This window comes from Polyergus mexicanus, unplaced genomic scaffold, assembly GCF_030449975.1.
Source record: "Polyergus mexicanus isolate NDT 795.1 unplaced genomic scaffold, iyPolMexi1.0 SCAF_14, whole genome shotgun sequence".
In the NCBI taxonomy this organism is placed as follows: domain Eukaryota; kingdom Metazoa; phylum Arthropoda; class Insecta; order Hymenoptera; family Formicidae; genus Polyergus; species Polyergus mexicanus.
In genome coordinates, this window is record NW_027223334.1 from 2,218,715 (window position 1) to 2,231,079 (window position 12,365).

A 12,365-nucleotide genomic window follows, 5' to 3' on the forward strand; every position below is an offset into this window, starting at 1 on the left:
GAAATAAAAAAGTTTCTAAAGGAATCAAGCTTTCTAACGCATATTTTTGGATGATCACATTCCGGTCCGTTAAAAAGTTCTAATTAAATTGAATAAGAATTGCTAATTTTACCCCCTTATAACGAAACGGGAAGATTAAAAAAATATTAATAAGTATTTTTTTTATTAATGAAAAAATATCCAATAAATTTTATCTTTTCAACATGTCCGAAATTTAAGAAAAAAAAAATTAAATTTGATCTCCCTCTTTAGAGGAATGTAACTCCTTAGAAAGGGATATAGGAGTATATGTTTATATGAAAAAATCCCCATTAATTTTCGACAATGAATCATCTCCTAAAATTTTTCACTCTTATTTAGAATCACCCTATATATAGAATGATTTCATTTAAATAAAATTTAACTTCCGAATCAGCTACCGAGCTTAAAGTGGTTGGTGAAGTCGCAACTTCTCTTTTCGCTGAAGCAAATCTCTTCAGGGACAGCATGTACATATTTCTCGGGGCATGTCGGGATAAGTCATTGCCCTCGAGACTCGTCCGTTCTCGAGTTCCCACGCCCGCGTGTGCGTGATCGTCACCTGTTCGCGAAAACAGGTGCCCATTCAAGCGAGAGACGAGATCGTTTCCTCCGCTCGTTTCCCTCGCTTTTCCCCGCTTTAAGGGGTGAAAAAAAATCTCATCGCTGCTTCGCGACGACGTAAACGCCCTCTTTATTCTCGACTAATAGGCTCTTCGGAAAATGCTTCGTCGTTCCTAGACCAGTACATCTAGCTCTTTCAGTATCAGAAGCTATATGGATAGTATTCATGGACGACGTCTAGTAGTTATAGTAAAATGCAACCTTAAGATTTTCAAAAGCATCCTTTTATATCTGGCTTTTTGAAGATGGATTTCGTAAAATTTAAGGGAAATTGAAATTATTTTGATAATTTCAAAGCAAAATTTTGAAAAAACAGTAGAATTTATGTCAAAAGTGTTTAATATTTTCTCTATAGTCTTTATAAAATAATTTTGTAAAAATGTTCGAATAAAATAATTTTATAAAACTATAAAGATATCATAAATATTGTTAGAAAAATAATTTAAACTTGAAGAAATTAGCGAGATATTTTAATCGATGCACAAATTGCAATTTCAGGTAGTGATAGTACTCTACCGATGCTACTTTACCGAGGAGACTACTCCAAGCATCCTTACTTCGAGTACTTCTTAGCGCGAACGTGAGTACATGAAATATGAATTATTTTGCATTTTATCCATGATAAAAATCAATCCCCTTCGCGCCAAATTGCCTCATATCAACGTGAAAATTATTAGAATTAAAGACTTTGCGTTTTTTGTTCTTTTAACGATAGAGATTTATTTAAAGAAATATACGTAGAAAATTTTCACACCTTCGTACATTTCATGAATACTAGATGCGATTGAGAAAGACATCGCTTGACATTATAAGAAACGTAAAGTCGGTTAAAGGGTCAACTGGCCGCAAGCCCGCCTTGGAGACAGTCTCGCGAGCGGCAGCCTCGAAATATCCGTGACCGTGATTTGCCGAAGGAAAATCGAGTTCGTTCAGGTGTTCGGTAAAGTCGCGTAACGGGAGCAGCGGATGGGAGCCGATTCAGCCATGAAATTCTTCACGCACGGAAGGGCTTGCGGGGCTCTTTAAACCAAGCGGGGGATTCGCATGGGAAAGGAGCAGGTTGAATGACTACTATCGCAACTACTCGCAATGGCGTTTGCCACGATAAATGTACCTGTAGTTTAGCTGCACGCGCGATGCAATCGAAGCGTTTCGGTTCCGCGGAGGACTTAGAAATATCGTAAATCGACGAGGAGATAAGGGGATGTAATATATAATATATATATATAATATATATATGTACGTATATTCACCCCTTTTTTTTAGAAACGGTTGCAAAATAGGTGCGTCAAAATTCCCCGTCGCTAAGAAATTATTAAAAGATATTAATTATGAGGTAATTATTTTTGAGGCTATTTTTTATTTACATTAATTAATTAAGAAAATTAAATAAAGTTAAAACAATTTTTTATTCATGAATAATATTATAAAAATTATTACTATATTTACAAATTATTTATATATTTGTATTATATTTTATTATTTTATTATTTATATTATAGTATATATATTTATATATTATTAATATATTTATGTAAGTAATATTTTAAAAATATTTTTTAAGATATTGAAATATACAATGATACTTCTCGATAACTAAATTTTAAATCGTAAGTTGTGGACTTACTCGCGATTTTATCTAGCGTTCTTATTTAGTAAAACCGAGAGTAGAACATTTTCTCTTCTCCCCAATGATCGAAAATGTTTTTCTATTCTTATTTAGTTTCGGAATATTCTGAGAGGTACGAAGAGGGATGCGCGTTATCGGTTAAATATTATAAATAATATAATATTATAATATTATAAATATTATTAAATTTAATCTTTAGATTCGTGCGTTCAATGAAATGGAGAAAGTATTTCTCCCGGAGAAAGCAATTAGGAGCGCTCAAAAATGGTCTACCAATCGATATGATTACCCATCGGCAATCATGGCAATTCCCAATTTACCGCTTTTTGCGCAATCGATCCACTTTCGCGCGCCTGCATAGCCGTAAAAACTTGCAACCTGCTGCCCTCAATGCAATATTAACGATCGGCTTGCTCGTATATCGGAATGGAAAATCACTATTTCAAATAGTTAGAAATCCGAATTCGCGTTTGGCAGGAGGAGAGTTAGACAGAGTGTCTACTCTCTGGAGAAACCTAGAAAACCTGGAATGTTTAGGGATTTCGTTTTTATCTTGAAAAATCAGAGAATTCCTGAAATGGTATTTTATTTGGACTCGGAGAATTTTTTCAAAAATTCTCTCTTTGTATCATTTTGTTCTAATATCGCAAGCATCGGCAATCTGTTTGGCCAATGACTGTGAATTATATGTTTCAAGTATATTATAAATATATATCTTTCTCTCTTTGATTATATGTTTATTGTCATAACAAAAAATACTGAGCACACAATACCGAGTACATATGTTTTATTATAATTCCTATAATTAATGATAGAAAATGAAAATATTTTGTAAATGAAAAATGCCTATCTTACAAAAGTCATTCAGTTCTTTTCAGTACATTTTTAAATTTAATATTTAAAATTTAAGTTTTTTTTTTTTTTTTTTTTTTTTTTTTTTTTTTTTTTTTTTTTTGGAGTGAGAAGCATTAGAAAACTCTCACAAAAAAAAACTTATTTTAAAAAGTTCCATCTAAAAATTCTCTAATTTTACCTGGTATTTTGAACAAATTACTTGAAAAATCAGGTAATTCTTGGGGAATTTTCTTACAAGCTTTGGATAGGCACCCTGGCTAGGGGAAACAGAAGAACGGCAGACCCGATGCATAGTGAAAGATGCATGGCGCCTCGGGAGGACGATACGACGAGAACTCCGAATTGATATACGCGCGGCGGTGGCTGGAGCCACGATGGACGACATGAAGCGTCTAGAACGGAAGCGAACGGCTAGAACGGAGTTGGAGTAGAGTAGGTATAGCTATAGTCGGCCGTGTCTGCCTGTAACCTTTGCCTCGCTTTTGCGTCGCGCTCAGTTGCAGCTCGGCGTTCTACTCTGGCGAACCTCTCCGCGTCGGATAAGTTTTACTCGCGCGACCAAAGTGACAGGATATTCATAATCGACTTCATTATAAGTTACTCTCGTGAGACGTTATATATCGCGAGACATGGTAATCTCGATTCTTCGTTAGATATAAAGACGACGCGCGCCCTGTCACCAGGGAGGGGTGGTTGACAGGTCAGAATAATTTATCCGCATGAACGCGACGCGTATGCCAATTGGTCGAGGTCCGAGCAGTTCGTTAAACGCGATTGCGAGTGCGCGACTCGGTATGAATGCGCAGACGCCGACGCGAATGAGAAGCTCGTAGTCGCGAGATTCGAGCTTGCGTTGTACGCATGCTAATGAGTCGACGCGTGAAATCGCGCGGGTGAGAAACACGCGTGACTGGCGCGTATGAGGGTGAACTGAAATCGAGCTTGCGACTCTCGAAGCCGCGCGAGAGAGAGATAATCGTTCCGTGAAACTCTCACACTGTTGGAAAATCTGTATTAAATTTAACATATATCGCATGTCCCAAATAATCCGCCGGTTTTTTGTGTTAATTTAACATAATATGGATATGTTAAATATAGTGACACTAATATTATGTTAATATTTCAATACAAAATGAATGCATACTTCATAATAATTTGAAATAAATTTTGTGTAAAATCAATATATTTTTAATGATAAAATTAACTTGGAAAAATGTTATTGATGGTCTATAGTCTATAGTTACTCTCATTCCTATTATAGAATAAGATCAACATTTTTTTTCTGTGTACATTTTAACAGATAAATCATGTCGCTAATAATACGGAACATATCTATAGTGTAAAATTAAACATATGTGCATATTGTGTTATTTTCATACTTGTTTCAATTGTTTTGATAATATAATATTTGAGTTAGCAATTGTAATATGTTAAATTAACACATGAATGTGTTAAATATTTAATACGAAAATGTTAACCGGCATATTTTTTTAACAAGAAAACACAAATTTTCCAAGAGTGCATGTGTGAGTGATAGAAATATAAAAAAAATCGATTTTTTTCTAATAGAGAAGAAACAGTTGAAAAAAAAAAAAAACAAATTTTTTTTATTATTCTGAAAAATATAATATTATTTTTTTTTATATTTTTTTAATATAATAAAAAAAACTAAAGTTCTTATATTTTTAAATAATTTTTTTCGAAATTTTTTTTACTTTTAAATTTTATCTTTAAATTAAAAATATAGTAATTACATAACTATATAGCCAACTGGAATGCGAGCTACATTTAAAATAATAATGGTTAATTCAAATCAATTTAAAAAGTTAAAAATAATAAGAAATCAATTTGCAATAATCAAAATATAAAAATATTCAATATCTGAAAAAGAAAACAAAATTTTGAAAAAAAAAATGTTTTTTTTTTCTATTTATATCTCTAGCGATAAACATCGCGTCGATATTCGGATGACAAGTTGCGATACTTTTTGAGATTTTCACGTATTTTGAGATTTGAATTTTCGGGCAGTGAAATTGTCCTCGTTTCTTCGTTTCTGATGTAAACTACCTGTATCTTGGGTAATATTCTCGATCAACATCTGTGTTTTCAAAGTTTTCTCATACATCATTCTTGCGCGTTTTGCTTTAGTCAAATTCGAAATTTTTCTCCGTTTATTGATCAAAGATTTAGTGTTGGCATCTATTGCATAATACATTTTTCATAATCTTATCATATATCTGCGTTTTTTAACATTTTCCATTCATACTTGCTGCTGTTCTTCAACTCACAGTTAGTTAACTTTGCGATTACGGCGACGTATCTTCATCAACTATATTCCTTATGCGGCGACTTTTACATTTACGAGCTTTGCGTTGCTGTTAAATGCCCGATTTCACCCAATTCGATGTTCTCCAACGTTTTCACGTCCGATATCGCGAGCGGGCTTTGTTGTCAAAGACGCGGCGGCGCCTAAAGATAGGAGTACGACGTCGGGTCTATGTCAGTCAATGACTATGTAAAAGCATTTAAAGCGGATCGTTTCGATTGATCGCGAGTGTTTGTGTAACGTCATAGCCGGTAGATCCGATACAGTAACTCCTTGTCCACCATTGAGGATGATGATGATGATGATGATGATGATGATGGCACTCGTCCGGAAAAGACTTCTTCTTCTTCTTCTCTGATATGGCTGGGAGACTTTCCGAAAGGAATTAGATAGGTATTAGATAGGTATTAGATAGGTTAATATATGATAACCTAATATAGGTATTGGATAGGATAATATATGATAAACCAATATAGGCATTATATAGGATAATGTGTGAAAACCTCTTTTTGGGTCATATGGGAGGATGGAATCCGAGCGGAATCGAACCTGGAATCTTTCGATTACCAGCCTGCGACTCTACGCCTGGCGCCACGCATCGCCCCTCGCGGAAAAGACTCTCGCGACCGACAAGGATATGCCGGTTTGACAGGAGATGGTTGACTTATCGCGCTAATAATAGCGCAGACTACAGACGCTGCGATACGCGTGACTTCGTAAAATTCTTCGACCAGATATCGAATCGCGTTGGCTTAATCCTTTTAATACTCTCCAGGAGCAATGCTCGCCATTGTTCGCTCTTTTCGTCGTTATATGCTCGATGAAATCCGAGTGTCCCGATTCGATATTATATACAGGCTGTCTACTTCCTGGAAAAACATGGAAAACCTGGGATTCTAGGGATTTTTTTTTTGTATCTGATGAAATCAGAGAATTCTCATGGGATTTTATTAGGACTTAGGAATATTTTTTTAATTTTCTCTGATAATTTTGTTTTTATATTGCAAGCAGTAGACAATTCGCTAATAAGACAAGTTGAGATTTATAAGCTTCAAATATGGTAATTATGTAGAATAAGGCCTTTTCTGAATTTTGACAAATATGATCAGATCTCTCGGTAAAACTCTTTGTTGTGATTTCAATAGTAATAATCAGTGGAGGGAGTTCATCCCCCATTACCCCCAATCCCCCAAAAAACCGAAAAACCCCAAAAATTACCAAAGCAAAGCGAGATACACCCCAGAGCAAATTTTAGTTTTAAATCAGAAATAGGTTTGGGTTAGGTTATATCTTTCGAAAGTGGAGCCTCCGTGAAAGGGGGATGGGGCGGAACTCACTGCGTCCACGCATACATTTTTTCATTCATACAATAATTGTGGGGTGGACCTCGCTTTGCTTTGTAAAGTATATGCGTGGACACAGTGAGTCTCCCCTCCCCTACGGAAGGACTTCACTTCCGGAAGATATAACCTAACCCAACCAAATTTCAGTTTTAAATCAGAAATAGGTTTGGGTTAGGTTATATCTTCTGGAAGTAGAGCCCCCCCCCGTACGGGGGCGAACCCCACTGTGTCCACGAATATACTTTCCCATCCATACAACAATTGTAGGGTGGAACTCGCTTTGCTTTGGTAATTTTTGTGGTTTTTCGGTTTTTTGGGGGGTAGGAGTGATGGGGGACAGGTGCTCCCGACTGATTATCACTGTTAGAGTCACAACAAAGAGTTTTACCGAGAGATCTGATTATATTTGTCAAAATTTAGAAAAGCCCTTATTCTACATAATTATCTAAAATATATTTGAAATATATATCTATCTCTGTTTATATATATATTCAATGTCTTAACAAAATATTGAATACGCAGTACATAATTTTTATTTTTATTTTTAGTTATAAAAAAATGAAAGAGGTTATTCAAGTTAAACATTTTAACGAAAACTATTCAGTTTTTTTTCAATACATTTGTAAATCTAGCACGTGAAACTTAAGTGGCTTTGTGTTTTTGCTTCGTATGAATGTAAAGCATTAAAAAACGTGTACAATAAAAAACTTATTTTAAGAAATTGCAGCAAAAAATTTTTAAATATTCTCATTAGCTGGAATTTTGTACAAAAATACCTGGAAAATCAGGGAATTTTTTTACAAGATTTTTTTGTAGACATCTTGTATACAGCTCAATGTTTTCGATTAAATTTCTCACAACAGTATTTCTTCCTGATTTATCAGATTACCAAGGTGTGAAAATTGATGTGCGAAAGATGTTGAAAATTTCCTCTTTTTATTATTCTTCACTTAATCTAAAGCTGAAATTTTTTTTATAATGCAGTTCTTTGTCTCAATGTTATTAAGATGTTTCTAAGGAATTTTTGAAGAATTAATTTGATTAGTGAAATAATTCTTCTTTGAAATATATACCATAGTGTTCAATTACATAATTATTTTTTTTTTCAAAAATTTATCACATCCACAGATATTTGATGCTTTAAGAATTTTTAGTAATATTCAAGACTCGATATGAAATAGATACATTTATATACAGGGTGTCCTAGGAGGAAAGGTCAATATTCTTGGAGATGATGGTATCGGTCATTTTAAGCAAAGATATTTATATGAACGAGTGCCTTATTCCCATGAAAATAAATAAAAAAAATAAGTAAAAAATAATAAAAAATAAATAAATAATAATAAATAAAAAATGTAACACTCGAACAATAAATTAAAAACAATATGTAGTATTTCTTTTTTTATCAGTAATTTTGCAACTGTATACATTCAAACAGTTTTATCTCGGAAACCACTTGAAATAGGACACTCGTTTATCTGAACATTTTTACTTAAAATGACCGATATCATCATCTCCCAGAATATTGACTTTTCCTTCTAAACATTTTATATATAAATACAGTATTTTAACTTTTTTCGATCGTTGGCGTTTGATTCAAAGCATTATCCAAATCTCTCTCCCAGTGTTGTTTCGAGTAGCATATTATTAACTATCTAATTGCGTCTCTCTCACAGAGCATTAATCAACCGGTTCGCCGTCATGCTCTTATTATCGCGAACGGTATACTTTTTCTATCCGCCTCTGACGACCCTCGATTGATCTCTTTTGTGTCGCTTCATATTTTTCTCACCATCGTGCCGCGCGGTTAATGACTTCCCAGCCTCCTCCCGGCTGTATCGTAACTGAATTTCCGTATCCGTGTGTTTGCCTTCGCGCGCCCAGGTGAAGGAAAAAGGGACGATGCTGTCGTACATGTTGCCGATGGAGGACAAGCCACCACCTAGCAATCAGCAGAACAATTATCACGCGACCGGCAAGCTGCAGAAGAGCACTGCCGTGGTGAGCACCACGTCGCCCAGGAACTGCGCGGACGCGACTAGAACGATGATCGTCTCCACCAGGATCGAGGATTCGTCCGGCGATCCTACCATCCGGCACGGTTCCCCTCATCCAGTCTCTCGACCGATCGAGAGCCCGAAGCACAACGGCACCACCATCGCCACCGTCACCAATACCGCGAGGAAGTCGACCCTGCACAACGCCAACAGAGTCACCAAGGACGATAGCCTCTATAGTATCGACAGCGACGCCAGCACTGCCGGCAGCGAGCGCAAGAACAAAATCCTGAATGGTGCGAAGCACGCCAGCTTGAAAAGGTGAGTCGGTTTTTAATTAAGAATACAACACTGTTGGAAAATTTGTGTTGAATCTAACATATAGGGTGTATAAACGTCAAAAATGCTTTATTTTCGAGATTTGAAAAAAATGTTTCAAATAAAAGTTGTAGGGTATTAAGTGGCGCATTAAGTAGCAATCTTAGTATGACTTTAAATAGACATTGTTGAGGTCAGCTAAAAATCATTTTCGGATAATACTATACTTTCAAGCCTCTTAACTCGGAAAATACTTAATGGAAAAGAACTTTATTATAGATTTTTAAGAAGGTCTCAAGAAGGACTATAAGAATATGTAATAAAAAACAGAGGTTTTATTTAAAAAATTCAAGATGACCTTGGCGACACCATTCAAGGTCAAACTGATAAGATCAGTAAATAGATCTATTTAAATTCTAATCTTTATTTATTTTTTGTATTTTTAAATCTTTTTAAACTTTTATCTGAAACATTTTTTTATAAAACATATTTTTCGAGATATTCCGGGGTGTTGACATTTTTTTACACACTCTGTACATATATCGCATGTCCCAAACGAGCCACACAAATTTTTGTGTTAATTTAACACGGATATGTTATAAATGGTGACACTAATACTATGTTAATATCTCAACTCAAAATACGAATATAAACTTCATAGAAATTTGAAATAAATTTTGTGCAAAATCATCATATTTTTAATGATAAAATTAATTTGAAAAAATGTTATTGACGCTCTGTAGTTAGTCTTACTCTTATTACAAAATAAAATCAATATTTTTTTTCTGTAAATTTTAAGTTTAGGTAAATCCTGACACTAATAACACAGAGCATATTTATTGTGTAAAATTAGAAATATGTGTATTGTGTTATTTTTACATTGTTTTAATAATCAATTAATTCGAGTTCAATTAATACAACATCAATGTGTTAAATTAACACATGAATGTATTAAATATGTATCACAAAAATTTTAACCGATATATTTTTTAACGAGAGAACAAATTTTTCAACAGTGAAGTATCTACATTGGTTAGACATCTCGGATATCCTATGAAACAAAGTTAGATCTCTCAAAAATCATCTTAAGGATATACTGATGTTAACATTCCAACATTGACAATACTCTAAAAATTTAATAGATTGTATTAATTTTTTTCTATTTATTAGTTTCTATTTATTATCTGAACACATGTGTAAAACCTGAAGCCGATTTTTTCGCTTCTTACAGTTAGTTTTAGGTGAAATTCACGTTCAAAAGTTTTTTGCTGACGATCACAAAATTTGCAAAATGTGCAAATATATTCATTTGTAGTGCCAAATATCATATTAACTGGCATTATTTAAATTCTTTACACGATACGAGCACATATAGTGCATATTCTAACTCATAAAAGGATAGAATTTCATTAATTTTATATTAAAGTAACTGTTTTGTCTGGGATTGTATAGGCAGTACATCCTTAAACTTTGAATCGGTGCGAAATTTAATTATGTTGAGACACCTCGGTGTTGTCAAAAAAATATTACGTCATGTTGAATTCCGTTTGAAATCTAATCTTCTCGGTTCTCGGAACCGAGACATCGTTCCCGTTTCTTATTGGAATATTCGAGAAAATGTTAAGATTAAACCGCGCGTTCTCTCGGGGCGGATTCTCGATGAATATGCGCCCTACTCGACTCTGCCGATGAAAACCCACAATTATCCGTCTCGCGAATGCAAGCGCACGAGTTCGTCGGGTTTGTACGTCGGGTAAACTCCTCCTGTTTGCGAGAACGGGAAGGAAAGTGAAATAGAGAGAGAAAGAGACAGATCGTCGCTGTGTATCGATTCTATAAGCTGACTTTCGCAACCCGTACGAGACTTTTACGACATTTGTACATGGGATAGGTCAGGGTCAGAGCCTCGCCGAGACTTCAACGGAGCGTCGTAATGCACCGAGTGATGTTTCGCTCGAACGATACCTCGGGATTGTCTTCCGAGTGCACTTAATAATCCTGACAAGAGACAATAAGAGACACGGAATAGCACAAAGTGACCAAGTGCAAAACTAGCGTGAAGTAACGTGAAGCAGGAAGAGATTTGGCCTTGTCGAGCCCGTAATGTTTTAACTTTGATCTCTTGACGAGAGATCAGTTAAAACATTGCGGTCTCGACAAGACCATGTCTCTTTCATATATACAGGGTGTCCTAGACCACCCGTACACCCCTTTTCTTTCAAAAATCAAGCATTTTAGAGAAAAATTTTTGTTCAAAACTCATTAATCTGTACATAAAAGTATTACGGTAAAGATTATCGAAAACTAAATATTTTACAAGATATTTAATTTTTTATATCAAAATATGTCAGATTAAAATATAAAATAACTCAAAAAGTACTTAATGAAAAATACTTTATTATAGTGTTTTGGAAAACTCTCAAGGTAAGCTATAAGGATATGCAATAAAAAATAGGGAGTTCCATTTAAGAAATTAAAAGTGTCCTTGACTTGACCTTAACGATGCCATCCAAGGTCAAACCAATGACACCATCTTATGTCCCCCTCAAAACCATACAATTTTTGTTCAAAACATTTTTCTCTAAAATGCTTAATTTTTGAAAGAAAAGGGGTGTATGGGTGGTCTAGCCCCCCTCCCCCTCCCTCTGTGTATGTATGTGTGTGTGTGTGTAACTTGAAGTTGTAATTCTAATCATAATTATAACTTGAAATTAATTTAAGGAAATTAGAAGCGCGTTTAAAAAAAAAGAATAGCAATTTTGTCAAACTGTTATATGCAAAAATGAAACTTCTTGCTATAAAAATAGATTTCATAATGTGCAGGCTTTTATCGTCACGATGCTAATTATTCAGCTGCGCGCATATTTGTTTAGCGCGTTTAAAAATATCGCGAATTTAATTAATTACCGTGTCTCTGATAACATTTTATGATAAAGCCATTCTCGTACATTATTGTACGCATATATGTATACGTGAGAAAATTACAAAATTGTGTTCTAAATATTTCGCGGGGTAATAAAATGAATGAAAAAATTCTGAATACTTCTTGACGAATAAATTACAGAAGAAAACATATCTTCAAGTATCTAAAGCACAGATTATAGTATAGATTTTAATGCACTTTGAAAAAAGAGCGTTTATTTATGCCAATCTCGTAATAATACTGGCAACGATGTTCGAATCATTCTAAAAAGGAACTGTATGACCTGATCCGTTGCCAAAACGCTGTTGCGTACTTAGAAAACACCATTACG

General features: G+C 34.5%; 1 protein-coding gene across 6 annotated transcripts in view; it reads left to right on the plus strand.

Annotated features, from left to right (window-relative positions):
- The window catches only part of LOC138939529 (uncharacterized), a 97,348-nt gene that overhangs the window by 32,187 nt on the left and 52,796 nt on the right, over positions 1-12,365 (plus strand). The window contains exons 1-2 of one of the 6 annotated variants that reach the window (XM_070307387.1): positions 1,138-1,222; positions 8,681-9,114. In XM_070307387.1, the coding sequence (XP_070163488.1) occupies positions 8,699-9,114 (416 nt within the window). In that variant the 5' untranslated portion in view covers positions 1,138-1,222; positions 8,681-8,698. Of the gene's footprint in view, positions 1-1,137; positions 1,223-3,400; positions 3,560-3,666; positions 3,760-5,508; positions 5,847-8,680; positions 9,115-12,365 lie in introns of those variants that run through there. The other 5 variants (XM_070307389.1, XM_070307385.1, XM_070307386.1 and 2 more) reach the window with 5 other exon arrangements.